Source organism: Balaenoptera physalus (genome assembly GCF_965194825.1).
Source record: "Balaenoptera physalus genome assembly, chromosome: 9".
Taxonomy (NCBI): Eukaryota; Metazoa; Chordata; class Mammalia; order Artiodactyla; family Balaenopteridae; genus Balaenoptera; species Balaenoptera physalus.
The window spans coordinates 20,543,303-20,564,724 of record NC_138888.1 but is presented as its reverse complement, the minus strand read 5'-3'; the positions used below and the strand labels follow the sequence as shown (position 1 = coordinate 20,564,724).

Genomic DNA, 21,422 nt, shown 5'->3' with positions numbered 1-21,422 from the left:
AGACTGATGGTAAGACTTTCAATTAGCATCATTTATGTAGTAACTAGTTATTCTACAGCACTGAATAGTTTCAAGGTATGTTCGCATTCAGTATCTCACCTGTGAAGTTAGTAGAGTGATTTTGTTATTAACCTGCAGAGAAGTTACGGGACAAATTCAAGGGCTCGTGGTGGGTAAACGTGTGCCTAAATGGTGTGCACTGGACTGTTGACACAAGGCTGTTGGCTGCAAATCTCTATCTGGTTTTACTACACCACAAAACACTTTTTAAAAATGCCTCCTGATTCTTTCATACACAAATTCATTGAGTTTCTACTCTGTCCTCTGGGACATAGATGTGAACCTTCAGAACATTCTGGTGTAGGAGTCAGGTCTGCAAAGAAGCCAGGACAGAAATGCATGGTGAACGCTCCAGCAAAGTGGATGCCAAGCGCTGTAGTGGCAAAGAGGAGAGTGGGCTGGCTCTGCCGGGCAGGGGATGTTTATACTGATGGTGAGTTTGGTATTAGAGCTGGGTCCCTAAAGGGTCAGGAAGGGTGACCCTTGTGGATCTCTTTGACTTTGACCAGTGAGGATCAGTGAGATTGCTAAGAAAGCCCACAGATATTATGTCTTGAGAAATAACTTTTTCTGTGAAGAGCTCTAAGGAGATGACTACTTTCCTCCCCTGCTGCTATGCTTTTTTCTTCTGCAGACCAACTTTGTATGAGCTACTCCCATTTCCCAGGAGTTTTCCTTCCTTGAATCCCACATTTTCTTTCATGTCAGTTTACTCATTTCTTTATTCATTCACCCAACAGACATACCGAATGCGGAGATTAAATAATGAGAAGGAGCCAGTCTTTGGAGATGTGAAGCAAAAGCTTTCTGGATTGCAAAGGCCACGAGGCGGGAAAAGCTTAACATATTCTAGAAACAGAAATAAAGCCTTTGAGACTGGAAATTAGGGTGTATCAGTAGTTGAGGTTCAGAGAGTAGGGAAGCTCTGGATCTTGGTAGGAAGTTGAGAATTTTTTCTAAGTGCAGCAGGAAGCCATTGGAGGGTTTTTAGCAGAAGAACAAAAAGATCTAATTTAACAAAAAGATCATATAATTTTAATATGATCTAGGAAGTTTAAAGAAAAGTGCATCCCAGTGACCTTTGCCACTTGATATACAGACAATGCGGATAATGGCTTTAGATTAAAGAGAGGCGAGGGGACAGTTGTGATTTAAAGAAGAGGGGATGACACCGGGATTTAGTGCACACCCACGTGTTTGTCATTCTTCTCCCCCTGTCTCAGTCCAGTGTGACAAGTTGCCAGCTGAGGACAGAGGGGATGGCAGGGATTCCCCTGCTCCCTCCAGGTTCTCTCAGACCCTGTGTTCATACTAAGGGGCTTGCAGGATCCTGTGCATCTCCATGTCAGTGCTTCCAGGAGCAACCGATAGTACTGCTGTCTCCTTGGCAGCAATTCAGCCATCACGGTGAGCGATGTCACGTTCATGATGCAAATGAAGAGGAAATGATTGACTGATAAGACTTTCTTACTTAAGCCATGCCGGTCACTTCTTTATACCGCCTTATCCCTTAATCCCCTGCCTTCCCATGAACTAATAGCGGGTGGGGAGAAATGTTCCCCGACCATTCAGGAGGATCACTGAGAATCTCCCTTTAGGCATTTGAAGTTGACTAAGAAGCAATTTACTCTGCTGCCTGACACTCATGGAAACAGCAGGAGCCACTGAAGAGAAGTGGGAGGGAAGGCGGGCTCTGCTGAAGGGCTTGTTGGGTTCATAGAAATGATTGAGAATGAAAACTCTGTGATTTTACTAGTTAAATTCTGATATGCGCATCAGGTCTTCATCAGTCTGACATTCCGGGGCTTCATTTCATTTAAGTGAGCATGCAGAAGCTACCTAATAGGGAAAACAATGAGGGACTAAAGTACCTTACCTGTTATTCTGTTTTCTTGAATTGCTTTTCCCCTAATTACCTTTAATCTGATTCCAAGTTCTTTTTCAAAACACACTTCACACATTTTTGAGACCGTTGCTTGCTATTCCCTCCACCTCCCTCCCTCCTCTGTGTGTTTCCTAGTGCCCTATTTATACGGCTCTCAAAGACGGGTGGCACTTACCACGTTCTCACTAGCACTCTTCTCTCTCTTTATAAGTTCCTTAAGAGTTCGAATCATAGGCTTATTAATTGCTGTCTTCTCTTGTGCCTGGCGTATTTCTTTGTAGACTGTATGAATTTAATATGAGTTCTGAAATTCTAATTTTGGTGGAAACGTTTGTTGGAAAATTCTATCATACACTTTTATGCCACCTTGGGATGGCAGGGAAGTCAAATATTACGGCCATGGGACAATCATTGTGCCCTCCATTTATTATCCTTGACTCTTGAGGTAGCTGAGTCTCTATCCCTTTATATTAAACACCTTAGAGCACGCAACTTTTAAAATACAATTTTCAGTTTTACTTTTTGAAATTATTCTGTATCTTTTTCTTGTTACAGCTGATCGTGGGTCTTTTAGGCCCAAGCTTCATTTATGTGTGTTTGTCTGGGAGGGGGATTAGGATCTTTCCACCTAGGTACTAGAATAGAAAATGCATAAGCTTTGTGACAGGTTGCCACACAGAGAACTTTTAGGTTGATGGCCAAGCTTGAGTCAGCAAGGTAGCCAGATATCTGCTGTATGAAGAAATATGTGGTTACCAGGTACCTCTCCTAACAACCATAAAGCACTTTTTCCCCTCTAACTTTCATGATATAAAATATTTTTACAGAAGTAGTTACCCTTAACATCCACTCATTCAGCTCTGACAGTGCCAGCCTGCTAAGCCTGGCAAACACTTCCCTCAGGACCTTTGCAATTATAGCTCCCTCTGCCTGGATTGCTCTTTTGCCACCCTCCCTCTTATGGCTGGCTCCCTCACTTCCTTCAGATCTTTCTTCAAAGATCACTGTTGATGCCTTCATGATAATTTATATAAAATATTACCAAGTCCATGGGGCAATATTACCCACCCAACCCTCCCTTTCCCTCTTATCCTGTGTGGCTGATTGCTAAAATAATGAAACTTGCTCTCTATGTCCAAAACTCCATGCAAAGGGACATTGTGGTTCCCTTCATCAAGAGATGAACTATATTTTTCCATTCTCTTGAATCTGTGCTGGCCTTATGACTTGCTTCAAATGATAGAATGTGGTGGAAGTGATGTGCAGATTCTTAGAGCTGTGCGGTCTAATACGCGAACCCTTGCCACGTGTGACCATTTCTATTTAATTTAAATCAATTACAATTAGATAAAATTTAAAATTCAGTTCCTTAGTTGTACCAGTCATTTTTCAGGTACATACCAAATAGCAACACACAACTAGTGTTGCCATATTGACCTGCATAGCTGTAGAACATTTCCATCATTATAGAAAGTTTTTTTTGGACAGAGCTATTGTAGAGCTAATGCCTCAAAAGATCTTGCAGTTTTCACTCTGCCCTTTGGGAACACCAGTCATCATGTTGAAGAAACCCAGTCCAGCCTATTGGACAATTCGAGACCATATAGAGGGAAACCGAGGTGCTCTAGCTAATAGCCAGCAGTAATTTCCAGACATGTGAGTGAGACCATCTTGGACTTCTATTCCCATTCAAGTCACAGATGATTACAGCCTTAGGAGTAATCCCCCATGGCAGTAGCAGAAGAGCTGGTCAAATTGCCAGTCCACAGAATCATGAAAAATAAGTTGTCATTGTTTTAAGCCAATATGTTTTAGATGGATTTGACACAATAGTAATAACAGTTACTACCTTCAATCTAATGACTGCATTCATTTTGAAACAATGCCCAATGCAGTTACCTCATGAATTAGGATATGGAAAAACGAGGGAAGATGAAGTATCACCCCTTTCAGTGAGATCAGTTCCTTGTTTAGGGAGAGAAAAGGATATTTGCTATTAATAAAATAATGACCCACAGCAAACTGAAATACTTCGTACTTACTAGCTGAGTTAGCTTATAGGGGAAAATTAACTTTGCATCGAAAATTATTTACCGGGCTTCCCTACTGGCGCAGTGGTTAGGAATCCGCCTGCTAATGCAGGGGACACGGGTTCGAGCCCTAGACCGGGAAGATCCCACATGCTGCGGAGCAGTGAAGCCCGTACACCACAACTACTGAGCCTGTGCTCTAGAGCCCGTGAGCCACAACTACTGAGCCCATGTGCCACAACTACTGAAGCCCATGCGCCTAGAGCCCGTGCTCCACAAGAGAAGCCACCACAATGAGTAGCCCGTGCACTGCAACGAAGAGTAGCCCCCGCTTGCTGCAACTAGAGAAAGCCCGCACACAGCAACGAAGATCCGACACAGCCAAAAAGAAATAAAATAAATTAATTTAAAAAAAAATTATTTACCAATAATTTTCAAACTAGTTCAAATAATCCAGAGCTAACTGGAATCCAATAATTATTCCATTTTAGGGTAATCAGATTTGGGAGACTTTGGTATATTTTGCTTGGTCATAATTTAAAATCATACATAGTATTTAATTCTGAAAGCATGTCTTCTTTTATTCATTGTTCCTCAAGCGTTTATTGAGTACTTTCTGTATATGTCTAGACAGGCACTGAGAATTTTGAATGAGTAAGAGGTGAGCCTACCTGGAAGAACTGACAGTGTAATGGAGGGGACAGAGGCATGGTCACAATACATCAGGATGAACTGTGTTAAAGAAATAGGATGTGCTCTGGGAACACTGAGGTGGGAACATACTACATATACAAGATGAGCTTTTACCTTGCAGATGAGGGGGGAGAGAGGTTAGTAAATAGAGTGCCTAGAGGACATTTTTGGGAAAAAGAGCAGAATTATTTTATTTTAATAACTTTATTGAGATACTATTCACATAACATGAAATTCACTCTATTAAAGTGATCAGTTCAGTGGCTTTTAGTGTGTTCAGAGTTGTACCACCATCATCACTATCTATGATAGTTTTGGAACATTTTCATTACCCCCCAAAGAAGCCTGACCCATGAGCAGGTACACATTCTTTCCTCAACCTCCCATCCCTAAGCAGTCACCAATCTACTTTCTGTCTCTAGACACTTACCTATTTGGACATTTCATAGTAATGGGTTTTTGTGTGTGGCTTCTTTCACTTAGCATAATGTTTTCAAGATTCAACCATGTTGTAACATGTATCACTATTTCATTCACTTTTGTTGCTGAGTAAGATTCCATTGTGTGGATATACAACATTTTGTTTATCCATTCACCAGTTGATGGTGACTTTTTTTGGGTTTTTTTTTTTGGCCGCACCGTGTGGCATGCGGGATCTTAGTTCCCTGACCAGGGATGGAACCCATGCCCCCTGCAACGGAAGCGTGGAGTCTTAACCACTGGACCACCAGGGAAGTCCCCATTCACCAGTTGATGGATGTGTTTGGGTTGTGTCCACATTTTGGCTCTTATGAATAATATTGCTATGAACATTCATGTACAAGTTTTTATGTGAACATATGCTTTTAGTTCTCTTAGGTATGTACGTAAGAGTGGTATTGCTGGGTCATATGATAACTACGTTTAACATTTTTAGGCATTTCCAAATTGTTTTTCAAAGTGGATGCACCATTTTAAGCATTCCAACAACGGTGTAGGATGGTTCCAACTTCTTCACATCCTTGCCAATACTTGTTATTGCCTGAGAACAGAATTGTTTTGAATGAAAATAAAAAGTCACTAAAATAGAAAAAATTCCAATTAGATTATGTTATACTCGTTTAAGACCGCCCAAATATGTCGTGATATTAGAACCTAAATCTGAATGACACTTTGTAGCTCTGTGTACAAAACAACTCTGTTGGAGTCTAATTATCTTATCATTAATGTTCACCAGGTGGTTAGGAAATGCTGGTTTTCTTTTTTGTCTAATTGAGAGGTAAAGGGCAGTGAAATGATTATATGTGTAGTGCTGTTGAAAGTTAAACCCATTTCTGACATGCAATTAAATATAATTGAAATAGAACAAATTGAATAACAAAATTAAATTTGCAAAGTAGAGTATGAACAGATATTAAATGTATGCTGTCCTCTAGGATATTTGGGTGGTGAGTTGGCATTAGAGCTCGAGCCCCATATTTTTACTTTCTCTGCGTAGTTCCCACCTGCCCACGCTTGCCTCCTCTACTTCCCTACCTCAGCGTCTCCAAGGAGTTCAGGAGACATTCCCCGCCAACACTCCGTGCAGAGAGGATTGTTTTATGAAGCGCTGGGGTTTAGTGGTCAGGAAGGAAAATAGGTTCTCCAGACCTGTGGGGCTTTCTCTCAGACTCAGACTTTTTTTGTGGCCATGCCGTGTGGCACGCAGGATCTTAGTTCCCTGACCAGGGTTCGAACCCGTGACCCCTGCAGTGGAAGCTCTGAGTTCCAATTACTGGATGGCTGGGGAAGTCCCCAGACTTGTTTTTTTAATGACTATCAGAGATCTGACAATGATACTATAAACAAACAAAAATATATATCTGACAGCCCCCCACCATCACCACCGTCTTGTCCAGCTCTTCAATGACTTTCCAGCACCCAGTATTTGTTAAGTCTCAGGTGCACAGGACACAGTCACTGTCACGCCATTTCTCTCTACTCCTTGCCTGCCCTTCTCATCCCTCCCCACCTGTGACGGTCTCTTTCAACTTCATTACCAGTGTTTTTCTGTTGTTCAGTTTCAGTTTTTTTATGTAAGATTATTCTGATATTTCTAGAAATTAAAAATTTTTGCTTTTTATTTACTGTGGAAGATGAGGATATGGCCTCCAAATACCCCGTCATCCCAACATATATCAAATGCTGTTAAAAAAGTACTTATGTTCAGAAGGACTTTGTTGATTCTAAAATACTATTAGAGTGTAATATTTTAGAAAATGAAAAGTTGAGTTTTCATAATGCTTTGCCGAGGAACTGTATTAAAAGCAAAATATTAGAGCCAGTAGGTGTTTATGTACATAATTTAAGAGGTAACAATATTAAGAGTAATTTTGATTTAGCTACAGTATTAAAATAGCACATGAGAAAGTCTTCATTTACTCTTATCTTGCAGTAGTCACTGGACGAGTTTTGTTGTTTTTAAACCCTAGTCAATTAAGTTTTAATCACCAAACATTTTATAGGAGCAGAGGTGAAAGTTTGACCCTACTTAAAACCACAGAAGTGCTAAAGACAAACTATTCTGAGACATACATTTGCATGAAAAACCTCACAAGGGAAAAATTGTAATTGCCTCAGCATGAGAGATGGAATATATTTTAAGATAATTGGAGAATGTCTTTTATGTGTTCTCTTTGGTTTAGTTTTGATTTCATGTACTTTAATTTGTTTCTATCTCTTAATTTTTTTCTTAATATATTCCAAAGAATGTAAAACACTTCTGAGGATCTCATTACTACTTGTCAAATCGCCTCTATCTCTACCACTGGATGTAATTTTTTGGTCAGTCAGTCTTATAAGAAAAAAGTATCTTAGATTTAGCAGTCTGATGGTAGTGATAACCCTAAAAGTACATTTTGTGTAAGATCAGATATACTGTAGCAATTTCCCTTAGGTGAATATTGTAAATTTTGGAGGTTCTGATTTTTTTTTTCATATAAGTTCTACAGGAATCATCTTTTTGCCTTTATTCATGTTTCATCATTCATATGTGTAAAATTTACATTTTTACTTCTGATCTCGCTAACATGCTGGTGATTAGACATTCCCTTGACAAGTGTGATCAGAAGTGGTCTAATTGAAGATGTTCCATGACTTGAACACATAACGTTACAAATTCAACTTTTGCTTCTCTTTGCAAAGGCACTGAGACGTGAGTTAAAGGAGAAAGAGTATTCTGTCCTGAATGCTATAGACCAAGCTCGAGTTTTCCTGGCTGATCAACCAATTGAGGCCCCTGAAGAACCAAGAAGAAACCTACAATCAAAAACAGGTGAGACTGATTTCTTTAGTACATCATAAAAACACAGGTGAGAACAAAACACCAGAATCAACAAGAGAATTTTCTTACAGCATATCAGGACCTGATATTTTAAAATTTCTTACAGAATTTCAGGATCTAGTATTAAAATTTCTCTTTTAAGTATTACTTTAGTCAAATATGTCATTTTTAACAAATATTTAGATTCTTAAATTAAAAAATAAAATGGCTGTATACTTCAGTATCATTATTTTAAAGGGGAACTAACTGCAGAAAAATACTTTGTTAAAAAGCGTAGTGTAACTAAAAATAATTTCTTTAAGAAATAAAAATTTATATTTCTTATATTTAAACTACATGATAAATAATTGTAAGTAGAAGAATATTTAAAATACAAGAGTAAACATAAATTATTTAAATATCTAGAAAGTAAGATTATTTAACTTCTCTTTTTCAAGATTACTTTTTTAAATAAGACACGAAAGCCCCTTTCTTTTACAAGCAGACAACAGAATTTCTTTAATTTAAACATAACAACCTATATTATTTATGTACTTTGGCTTAAAACTGAAACAGTATCTACCTTACTAGCAGATAGTAATAAATCACATAGTAGATTTAAGAGATGAATTTGGGGGCCAACACATCTTTATTTTGATTTTTCACTTTTGGCATAAAAGCATTCTGATGCATTTTAAAAAATAAACATGCCATTCAAAATATTTTCTCATTATTCACTTTCCATAGTAAAAGCAGACCTGAAAGACTGCCTCATGCTATGTCCAGCATGTGTAATTCATGAGCATTTATTACTTGTAAGGGAAGTACAGTTGGAAAATGCTTTGACTGTAGCTGGAACTGGATCAGACATTTGGGAAGTAGCCATCTTCCTCCTCAGCCTTTCTCAGGGAAGCTCTACTTCAATCGGAATAAATTTCCCATCAGGATCGTGATTTTCTTGACCTGTTGTGTGTGTGTGTGTACAGAGACACACACAGCATACTTATCATCTTTTCCAACGTTGGTTTTTATTTTCTGCTGGCAGTATCACTGTTTTTCTAGTCAGCCTACCGGGGACCTAAGTCATTGTTGAGTCTCCGCCTCTCTCAGTCTGCACATCACTCGTGATTGTTACTTCTATCTTTGGAGAATTATGCCTTCTGAATTATATATGTATTATATACACACACGGACATACGTATGCCCACAACATGCACACAGCTACATAGCAGGTGGTTGAATGACTTGTACGCTGAGCACACTCGGGTGTGGGTAGGAAGCGATTAGCGGGGGCAGGATCGTTGGAAGCAGCAGCCCAGAGTGGGGAGCAGAGCGGCTGTGTGTCAGGGGAAGTCAGCAGAGCTGGGGCGGGGGAGGTGGCGTCAGGGGCTGTGCCTGGACAGCACGTAGGAGTGAGGAGCTTGTACGTGCTGTCTGGTGCAGATTACAAGGCCCTGGAAAAGCTGGACAGAGCATTTTGACTTAAATACAGCAAGAAGAAGGCGCTATTTCCCTGGGTTTTTGTTTTCTAAGCTTGGAAGAAAAATAAGAAGTTCACCTGTCTCACCTTATCCAATTTAAAGTCTACCTTAAATCTGCTTGTCTCATCTCCTTGCTTCCCCAGTACTTTTCAGAGAATGGAGGAAACGTTTTTATAATAAGCTATTTCATAGCAGTAAAAAAGTGTTATGTCACTAGAGTTTCACTTTGCTATAAATTTTCTTCCTCAGTGGTTAGTCAGTTTAAAGGGTAAAAACATATTGCTTTTGAGTCCTTATTTTGCTGTTACATCAGGCCATTTTTAAGACCTATTTTCATATACTATATTTGGGAGGCAAGAAAAAAAGTCATGTCAGTTTAACTTTATGATTTTTTTGTTTTGGAGTGGTTTTTTTTGCTTGTTTTTTTACAATTAGCAACTTTCACGCTTTCTCCTTTCCTGATACTATTTTGTGTAATGTTGGCTGACTTTACCTCTTGTTAAAAGTAAATAAAAGAAAATTATCCATAATAGCTTTTATACTTTGTTGTTTACCATGACTTACGAACAACTGCTATCAGTAATAGTGTTTGAACATTAGTTATCTTGTGTGATGCTACTCAAAGTACTCAATGTTGGAGGGACTAGAGCAGGGAGAAATTGTATAATGATTTTTTGGTTCTATTTAATAAGCATTTATGGAGTATGCTATGTGTAATGTGCCAAAGGACACACCAAGGTGAATCCATCTCTTTGTTTTTAAGTAACTATTCCAGAAAATACTTCTTGCCATGATTTTTCTCTCCCAAAGCCTTTTCTCCTGGCTCCTTTTTTTTCTGTTATCAATTATCTTATAGTGTCATATGTGTATATATGCATTTTATGATAGCTTATGGAGTTTTATTTTATTACTGCATAGCACAGGATGAGTTGCTCTCAGGCATCTTTTAATTAATAAATGCTGTTGAAAATAAGCAAACTAATTATTTCAACCAAGTGATCAGTTGCTGACAAAGAATTTTATCAGGTATGCTCTGCTAGATATTTTCTTTTTTCCCCCAGTTTTACTGAGATATAATTGACATAACATTGTACAAGTTTAAGGTGTACAATATAATAATTTGATATTTGTATATATTGTGAAATGATCACCACAGTAAGTCTAGTTAACATCTGTCACCTCACATAATTACAATTTTTTTTCCTTGTGATGAGAACTTTTAAGGTCTACTCTCCTATCAACTTTCAAGTATGTATATTTTAAACATTTAAAAATCATTACTAATATTAACTGCCCTATTTCAGCCCCTTACCATCTTTTGCTAGGACTTTTCAGTGCTTTCTTTTTTTTTTTTTTTGGCCATGCTGCGTGACTTGTGGGATCTTAGTTCCCTGACTAGTGATTGAACTACTCACGCCCTTGGCAGTGAAAGTGTGGAGTCCTAACCACTGGACCGTCAGAGAGTTCCCGCAGTACTTTGTGTGTGTGTGTGTACATCTTTTTTTTTTTTAATTTTTAATTTTATTTTTTTATACAGCAGGTTCTTATTAGTTATCCATTTTATACATATTAGTGTATATATGTCAATCCCAATCTCCCAATTCATCACACCACCACCACCATCCCCCGCCACTTTCGCCCCTTGGTGTCCATACGTTTGTTCTGTACATCTGTGTCTCTATTTCTGCCCTGCAAACGGGTTCATCCGTACCATTTTTTTTAGGTTCCACATATATGCGTTAATATACGATATTTCTTTTTCTCTGACTTACTTCACTCTGTATGACAGTCTCTAGATCCATCCACGTCTCTACAAATGACCCAATTTCGTTCCTTGTTATGGCTGAGTAATATTCCATTGTATATATGTGCCAATATGTGCCACATCTTCTTTATCCATTCATCTGTCGATGGGCATTTAGGTTGCTTCGCAATACTTTCTTAATTGGTATCCCTGCATCAACATAAATAGATGCTACAGTGATACATCTAAAACACAAAACTGGCATTTAAAAACCACTGGTAGTCACTGACATGGGATCTGAGCTCCTTTACCTGCCATACAAGGCTGCACAGTGATTTGGCCTCAGTTTTCCAGTGTGGCAGCATCTCATGCCTCTCTCTGCTCCAAACTAATGTCCATTTGACACCCACCAGCTTCTCATGATGTTCTGCAGGTAATGGTCTTCTTAACTTTATTCTGTTGTCCATTCTGGTTTTTTTCTGCCCATAGGTCCCTCCCACCTGATCTCCAATTCCTTCCTCCTTTGCCTGCCCAGCCCCTGCTCATTCTGTCCCACTCACTGCAGGCTTTGTTTCTTACTGGACCCATTCCTCTCCCAGCTCTCCTCCTTGCCTCCCTGGTACCCTGTCATCTCTCTGACTATATTATTAATATCTGTATCTGAAGCTCAGCCCTGCCCTTGCTTAGTGACCTTTCTCAGTTACTGAGAATCTGAAAGAATGTGAACAATTATCTGAGCAGCCAAGATAGATATTATGTAGAAAATATAGTGAAGATCTTATTAGCTCATAGAAAAACTACCCTCTCAGAGGTATTAACTCTTACTTTAGACACTGTTGTAACTAGTTTAACTTGTTTTCCAGTGAATTATGGGTATGTAGCAAGGTGGAAATGACAGGACAGGGGAAAAGGGTGACAGTGAGAAATGACTTCAAGAAGTCTGACAACAATGAGGAGAAAGAAAATTATAAAAAGGATACATGGGGATTCTAAAATAAAACAAAACAGAGGAGTCTTTGGGGCCTTTTACAACAAAAGAAAAGCTGAAGCTATGAACTGTGGTTTGTTTATTTTTGAAGACAGAATATAAATCAGTTAAGAGAAGACGTAGGAGTTTATACTATATTTTAGTAAATTTCCTTCCAAAATGGCAACCGTAAAAAAAAAAAATCAGGTTAAATGAATGAAATGTAGCTCTCTGGATCACTCAGCTACCCAGAATTACTCATTCCGCTTATAAATGGTTATTAAGTCAACATAATTTTTAATCGGACTAAAATTACCTGAATAATTACAGAAATTTTACACAGTTCACAACTTTGTCGATAGTTCCCTTATCTTGAGTGATATGGAACTACTTAATTGGATTTCAATTGTGTCATGTCAGTGTATAACATTTCCTCTTAGTGAAGTTGAATTGTTTCTCATTTGATTTTAACCACCTGGTTTATATCTGTTAAAAAGTAGAACAGTGGAACAACAAATGTCTCATCATTATTCACATTGTTCTTTGTATTTGTACTTCTCAAACCACTTTTGTATTCTCCTAACTATCTCAATGAGTTGAGCAGATCATACAGTATGCCTTTTTTAAAAAAATTTAAATAAAAATACAAAGGCTAAGAAAATATTGTGGTGCTGACCAAGGTCATCAGCTAATGTAGGGTAGATCGAGGGACAGAGCACTAAGCTTCTATGTTGGTGACTCTCCGTAACCCCTGGTTTTTTGTCTGGCTTTCAACTCATCCTTTCATTTTTATCTCCTCTCTCTTTCTCTCTGCTCACTGGCCACTGACCTCCTAGCTCCTTCTTGACTTTCAGTGTCTAGAGCCTCTTAACCCTGCACGAATGTTTCTTGGCTTCTTCCTTGTTCTCTCAACCTCCCTGCTGTTCTCAGTCCCAGATTTGAATTCCTTTGAAAACCACACAGCTGCATAGTGAAAGTAGATGTCCAAGACAGCCCGAACACCTCTTGAGGTAGTCAGGGAATACACGTGCCTTCTCACATGTTCGTTACCTGCAGCTTAGGTTAAAAGTCAAAATTGCACAGGGGAGTTAGAGCCTTATGTCTACGTCCCCCTCTCTACCACACACACAGATGCAGGCAGGTGTGTATGCAGATGTGCACACACACACACATTTTATGAGTTGAGGCTATGGTATCGATTACTAAATTAACTCTTTAATAGGGTATTTCACCTCTAACAGTGTTTAGAAAATTATACAAATGATTGTATATGTGGGTGTAGAAAAACTATTTTCCTCTGCTCAGGTTTTAATTTTAAGACAAAAAAGATTGCATTTTTTTGTTCATAAATTTCCCCTTGAGTCTTCTTTAAAATTTATTCCAGTCAAGGCGTTACTATTACTACAACTATTATTTTACTGCAGGCTGTCTGAACATTATTTCTTTTTCAGCCTGGTGAAGTTAACTTAATTTATTTTGTTTCATTTAAATGATAGAGGGAAAAAAAAGCAGCTATTGCTTTAGTGTGTTCATAGTTGTATGTAGCGTCTGTAGTTGTGTATGTGTGTTGTTTATTCATACACAGCTTTTTATAGTTGTATACGATTGTACCTGTGATTCATGGCTAACAGTAAACCTTTCAGATAAAAAAGTACGTATGGATTAGTGTTCTTCCTCTTTGGTCTTGGACAGCTGTGTGTGTATTTAGTAGTAGTTAATATTTTAACTCAGAATATACTGTTTTCTTTTAATTATTAAATGCTTCATAATATTTTAGAAAGCCAATTAGGAGTATTTTTCACCTATGTGAAATCTCATATATTTTATGATACAACAAAGAAATAATAAATGACATTTTTCGGTCTACTATGTCAGTCCATTTTGTGCCAGTATTAGCAAACTTGTGCAAATAAAATTTCATGATCATTAAATGAGTGAAAAGGTGAAATTATCATAGAGTTTAGAAATTACTTTTATATTGATTCTCAGTATAACATAAGGTTACATAAAAAAGATGGCAATAATTATTTCCTTGCATCTCATAAAATGAGGCCAAATTACACATAACCTAACCTAAGTAATTAGGTAGTAAAACTCATGGGTGTTTTTCCCCAGGGCATTTTTTGTTTCCCTAATAACCGCTTTATTAATTAGAACCCCATTCATTGTAAATGACAGACAGCCAGCTTCCATAAGTGTAGGAACATGGGCGAATGTATTAGCCCCCATAACCAAATTACAGTGAAGGCAAGGACACAGCTGGCCACAGGAATCGAAATGGCAGTCAGAGCCTTTCTCCATGTCTTCCTTTCTGCCTCTCTCCACAAGTTTTCATTTTCTTTGCTTTCCTATGACCTTATACCTCACAACCACATACCAGGGAGGGAAAACCCTTCTTTAGATCCAGCACATTCCAAGAGAGAGCAACAACTCACTCAGCTTGAGTAACATGGCGCTCAGGGTCTTCTGGGATTGGCAGACCCCCTTTATAAGCATCATGTTAGATGGAGGAGGAATCAATGCCCAAAAAAGGAAGGGAGAAGAGAGAAATGTTAGTCAACATAGATGTTCACAACAAATCAACATTTATCAGCATCCTACAGTGTTCCAGGCACCGTTTCCTTTAATTCTCATAACAACTCTTTGAGGTATACGTACTGTTACCACCCATTTGACAGATGAGGAAACTGAGACTTTGAGATGTTTGGATGACTACTGTCACCCATGTGACAGAGCTGAAACACCAACTCAGGCTTGTCACAACCCTTGATGCCCTGAACCATCATAGCATACTATCTTAACTACCCCAATAATCAAAGCACTTCTAGATAATCAGTAAAAATAAGATTTTGCTTTCTATATTCCTCTACTTATAAAAATTTCATGCAATAATTAATATGCTTTTCCCTTCATTCTTACTTTTCCTTTTCTGAAATATTAGGCTGCTTAATAGAATGACATACCAGTTCACTGATTTCCTAGCACCAAAGGAGAAGGTGTTTAGGCAATATTAGACTTTGTCTTTTTAATTTTCATAAAAAAACTTGGAGGAATAATAATTGCTTTCAGGCCTATAGACCAAGGCAATAATTTAATTAGCTTCGTTAAGTCCAAATTAGATTAGTAAAGTTATAATGCATGAAAAAACACAGAAAAATATAATGTTACTTTCATTTCCAGTGTTAACTACAGAGATCCAGTGTGATCCTTCCCATTTTAAGGTTCCATAATGTATGAATGGATGTAATGAATCCAGTCTTCAACTTTCCTAAAATATAATGAGCCGGCTGAGTAAGCATATTGATTGGATAAAAATTTCACAAACTTGTTTGCATGCTAATGAATACCATCATAGTGAAATTCAATTTAAATAAATCAACATTCTTGATGAAGAATTATATGATAACAAAGGTTAGTTTGATGGACACAGCATTTTAAATTAATTGTTTACTATCTGTTATGGTCTCTAATCACCATTACAGCCATCCATAAATCACACGTGCCTCGTAAAAAAAGATGGCAATAACTTACATGTATGTATTTTATTGAAATCAACATCTGGAGTGTCACTCTGATTTAAACGTAAAGCATAGGAGGAGACTAAACGCTTTCAGTGTGGTGTGTTCCTCTTTTCCTGTTGTTGCTGTTCCTCTTGAGAGCTGGAGTCTTCACGAGTGAATTGGAGGGTTTGCTATCTTTGAAAAGTATAATCCTAGCCAAGGCATAAATTCTCCACTTTAAACTTCTCACTTATTTTGGCAATACATAAACCTAAGACATGCCTAACTTCTTTCGTAAGAATGGCTAAGCTTGGATAGAAAGCCCAGGACTTCTTTTGTACGTTGATGGATCATTAGCGGCTATGTTCCTCAGGGAAGCAGCCTGGGGAGAGATGGGCAGTGGTGTGGCCAGAAATGCGAGACTTTTAATTGAAGAGCACTGTCCTTTGATCTTAAAGGTAAATTTTTTTTTATCAAAACAAAGATATTGAACGTAGATCTATTTATTCATTTGACCAGTACTTATTGAATGCCTACCATGTGCCAGGTAGTATTCTAGATATGGGGAGACAGCAGTGAACAAAACATATACTTGCCCACCTGGCACTTACATTCCCAATTTCTATTCTCCCCTCTCAGGACCATCAGTGACCTGTCTGCTGCTGTCCAGCACTCAAAACTGACTTGAATAAATTATAAAACTGCCATTAGTGTGAGGAAATTCAGGGAATATTCCATTACAGAAAATGGATCTCATGTGGCTTAGCTAGTTCTGTTCCATGGCCTTTCTGCTGTTCTACCTTTTTCCTTGGAGGTTAACCTTCTTAATGGTCTCTTCATGCTTCATCCTTAGCTCAGTGCTGGGTTTACTTACTTTGGCCCACTTTATAGGAAGAGTGAAACATTAAAATATTCAGACTCTAGCTCAACCTTGATTGACTTCTGGTCAGAAGTGCTGGTTATCTCTCTCCATGATGTGGTCTATATTCCTATTATCTCCATCCATCCCACCTCCACCCATAACCCCCATTAATACCTTATATTTTGGTATCTGTGGAAGATGTTCCCTAAATCTCTTTACTTTGGAGTTCTTGCTTTTCCCTAAATATATCTGTCCACGATCTTTTTTTCCCATTAAGTGTTTGACAAGTTCGTTGGCAGCATGGATGGATCCTTATTATCTTTATCATATTCCTACTGAAAGATTTAGGCTACACATTATCAGGTTAATCTACTTTGGGTAGCCTCTTACTATTGTCATCTTTATAATTTATTAGATGAAAATAATTAGAAATATTGTAGTAATCAGCTGATGGCACTTGATGGTGTACTTTTAATCTGGTTCCTAATGAATTGTCACCAGTTATCATACAGTATAGGAAGTGGGCAGGGTCCTCTTCAACACTGATCATTTCAGACAGATTAAGTTGATCTTAATCATGTAATCAGAAAATTTGAGGAGAATATGTTTTGCATTATCTGAATCAGGAGCATCTTTTGGTCACGAAGAAGAGAGAGAAAAATGGAGTGGGGATGAAGACGGAGAGTGAGAGTAAGTCAGGTCTAGTCTCTAGATCTACAGGAATGCATTGTTTTTTCCTGTGAATTCTTGTTGGCTAATCAACTTGGTTTGCTTATGTGAAAATCTCTAGAGATATCTAAACCTCCCAGACTTAGTAACAAAATCATTTTAAAAATGAAAGAAATTAACCTCTGTTGAAGCTTTTCTGTGTGCCAGGCATGTATCGGTAGCTTTATAGATATTAACTGAAGTTCAAGGAGATAAGGAATATATCTATGATTACATAACTAGTTAGTATTGGAATTGGCCTATGAACAAATCTTTCCTTGCACCATATTGTCCATGGGGTGAAAATGCTACTCTGGAGAATTTTTTCCTATACTTGTTTGTCTTAATATTTCCTCTTCCTCTCTTGATGAAATACAATAAGATTATAGATACATGTAAAAAATAAGCAAACAGTACAGATAAGATGGAATTACCATACTTGAAATGACTTTGTAAGGTTTATCCTTTTCTTTCACAGTAAAAAAAAAAAGTGTTTTTTTTTGTTGTTTTTTTTTTAATATAAATGCTGTCATGGGTTTGGAAAGGAGGAAGAAAAAACAAGTGGGAAGATTTCCACTTAAAATTATGAAGTTGAATATTCTCAATAAAGAGTAAAGCTGGAAATTCCATTCAGAAAATTGAAAATTTCAATTCAGTAATTATATATATTGAGGACATACTAGTCTCTAGACTGAGTACTGCAAAACCAAGATGAAAAGAACAAACATGCATGACATAAGGCTTTAGACTCTAAAAAGTCACTATGGAGATCATGTGTCTATTCTGTAATAGAGAAAGGAAATACGATAAATATGGAAAATCTTTATTTAAAATAACTGGGCTGATTCTAATCGATTTGTACATTATTTCATAGGAGGAACATATACTTTAATGTTTTTAAATGTAAAAAAAAATTATAGGCACACAAAAGGAGGGTTTTTTTTCTCCTCTATTATAAGATTTCTTGGAGACATACAGCGGCTTTGCCTTTCTTATATAATTGAATTTCAGAGGTAAAAGAGGCCCTTAGTGTAAAATGTTTCCCCAGATGAGAAAATAGGGTTCCCACTTGATAAAGCTGGGATGAGCAGGTCACCTAGGAGCCAAGGGCAGGATGGGAGCAGTGCTGATTGCAAGTCTTAGTCTCTGCTTCTGGTCCAGGTTCGTGTTCCACCTGTATTCCACTGAAGCATGTGAGTCTTTCTGCCCAGGGTAGAAAGGAGAGAGTGGTATAAATACCATGCAATTAATTTGCATATTTGAAGACTAAAAACCACCGGACGAGAAAGAAAACTTCAGGATTGGTCATTCCTTGTTCCTCTCTCTTCTTCCTTCTTCCTAAAGATAATTATCTACTCTTCCTTAAATGTTTTGTAACACAATAAAAAAATTGCTATTTTAATTATATAAAAAGTAAATATGTTAATATTTATAATACATCATATCACATTATACTATATATACTATGTGATATAAATATAAAAATTAAATACAATTCCATCCTCAGAGTTTGGCCAGATAAGTGAGAAGGTGTGATGGGATAAGAACGGGAGAATGAAGAGTGAAACAAAGTACTCTCTCTCAGAAACATCCACACACACACACCCTGGGAGTAGGAAAGTGACCTAGGAAAAGTGCTTCTGGTCTGTGAACTGTCACTGAATTTACTTGGTTTTATCCTGCTGTTTCCTCTGTCTCTTGATTAGCCTCTATTACTGCCTTTTCAAATGCAAATTAGATTACCCTCTTATCACGGAGCTTCATTTGCTCTCCCACCTTCAGTAGTTAGTGCCCTGCTCTACGTGGGAATGACAGAGCAGCTCACTGGATTGGAAACACTCTGTCCAGCTTCAACAGCAGTGACCAGAGAAATCAATTTATAAGCCAGTAGGCTGGCGGTGTTCCGTTCTGGCAACACGTTACAGTCACCTGGGGAGCTTTTTAAAATTTATCCATGCCGCCCTTCACCTTTGACCAACTAAGCCAGGATCTTTTAATACTTCGTCCTTGGGGATCAGCATTTAAAAACAAACAAGCAAGCAAACAGTCAAACTGTCAGGGTGGTTTCTTATATGTCACCAGAATTCAGAACCACTGGTCCAGAAGATTCTCCACTCTTGCATGAGGGTCTTAAAATTTATTGCAAAGTATCCATTCAGAAAATTTGAAGCAAACTTTGTCCTTTGATTTTCAAGTAACAGGAGGATTTTTTTTTTAATGTTGGGATATCCCTTTATTATTTTCATCTTTTAGGCTCTCTTGCTGTTTTAATTCCTTTTTTTAAATTTTCTTACCCCAAACTCATAACTTGGGATTTCACATGTTGCTTCTTATTACCTGTTTCACAAACATCCTGGAAAGTTTGTGTTTGGCTTTTTACTTCACTCTGTTCTTGGTTTAAAGTATGCATTAAACTGAGATTGCTGCTGCAACAGGAAGCACTTTTATTCTGACTCTGTGATTAGTTAATATGCTTCCTTTCTGGCAAACAGATGGTGAATTGAACGTAGAACTTTTCTTCTGAGTAGCTGCTTGAGTGGGACTTATATTATAAATAGTACAAAAGGACTGCTCAATCAAAAGATTTTACATTAAGTGAAGACAAAAAGTCACCGCCAGTGTTGGGTATTTTGTCACAGGACAAAGAAGCCGTATGTCTCCCTGCCAGGTTATTCAGTGACTGACTTAAAAACAGTTTTTACTTTATCCAGAGGAAAATCATCATAATTAAGTTGTCTCTTCTGAAATTGGCACTGTATTTCTTTTTTACAAAAGTCAGTAAAACATGAGTGCTTAAAATATATCTTTGAAAAAGCCGAAGTGACTAATTAACAAACACGGGTGTTACCATCATAAAAATTATCAACTCCCTTTCTTATCAGGCTAAGGATGATTTTTTTCACCTTACACAGAGCATGGTATATGTATATAAAATATGGATCATATTAATATTACATATTTTTCATTTTATAAAAAAATCTTGAAGGCTTAAGGATTTAAATAAAGTTGCCCTTTTAATGATGTACCTTTCCTTACAAAGCTTTTTCTAAGTTTCCTAAACTTGAAATCCTGACATATTATAAGTTTTAGGGCTTTTTTCCAGGATTCTCGACTCCCTCCCATCACCGTTGTACTGGACTGTATCTGAGCCTAAACATTCCTTGAAGCTGGGTCTCTAACTCACTTCTTTTCCTTATTTATCTTTTACTGGTATGCTCCGCCTGTCTACTTATCATAACATTGTCTCTTCTTGTAATCAATTCAGCTGACGGGATTGGTCATGTTTCTGTGTAGCCTCACAGCCTTTCAGCAGCACACTCGGAGTTCTGTGGTTGCTAAACTCTTCATCATGCATGTAGTTCCCAGAGATTTATTATAGCTGCTTTCATCTAAATATTGAGGTCTCGAAATTTCTGGAAACTTAGATAAAAATAAATGTTCTGTCCCTTTGACTTTTAAATAATATTTAAATAAAGACAGGCAGACAAATTTATGTTGCGTAGGAAAGTTACAGTTTAGGAGAGCTTGCTTCAGTTCATCTTACCATGAATTTCATCTTACCAGAAGTTTGATGAACTTCAGTGCATTTTATGAATGTTTTGGAATGTTTTGAGGGGAAGTGGATGTTGCTAATGTGATTGATACTAAAAGATGGGATGTTATCACAAAGAAGAATATGCACTTCTATCTTAAATTAATGTACAGTTTACCTTGACTGTATGTTTCTGACTTGCCTCTCTGTTGTCCAGGGGACACTTAGGACAACCATCAAACCAGCTAGAGAGGAAAGGAGGCATCCTGCGGTGTTGAGGGTAGTGAGGCCCAGGAGTGTTTAGCTGGGGATCTATTTAACCTGTTTTGAGAGTGTCTGCTCTATGACCATCAAGTTCCCCTGCCCTTGTCTTGCCAGCTTCTCATCACTATATTTCTGACCCTTGGCTTTCAACTTGACTTTGACTTCTGTCCGTCCCCTTTGCTTGTCTTCTAGACTCTTACTCTTTCTTCCTGCCCCTGTCCTGTGGCAGCATCTTGCGTTATGCCTGCCCTTTCCTGTCTGAAAAGTCTACTTTATTTCAGACATTCTGGAAGCCCTCTTGCTCTATTAAATATTTAGGGTGGTCCTTGAAGCCTTGCTGTCTTCTTGTTGAAATATTTGTGGACGTGCTACACTTCTGGGCTACAAAGAATGCCTTGTATTAAAGATTCAGCGAT

At 37.8% G+C, this 21,422-nt stretch overlaps 1 protein-coding gene across 13 annotated transcripts in view; it reads left to right on the top strand.

Annotated features, from left to right (window-relative positions):
* The window catches only part of UTRN (utrophin), a 496,228-nt gene that overhangs the window by 369,652 nt on the left and 105,154 nt on the right, over positions 1-21,422 (top strand). For all 13 annotated transcript variants that reach the window (XM_082474349.1, XM_082474346.1, XM_082474342.1 and 10 more), the window contains one exon: positions 7,831-7,960. In XM_082474349.1, coding sequence (XP_082330475.1) covers positions 7,831-7,960 — 130 coding nt within the window. The remainder of the gene's footprint in view (positions 1-7,830; positions 7,961-21,422) is intronic.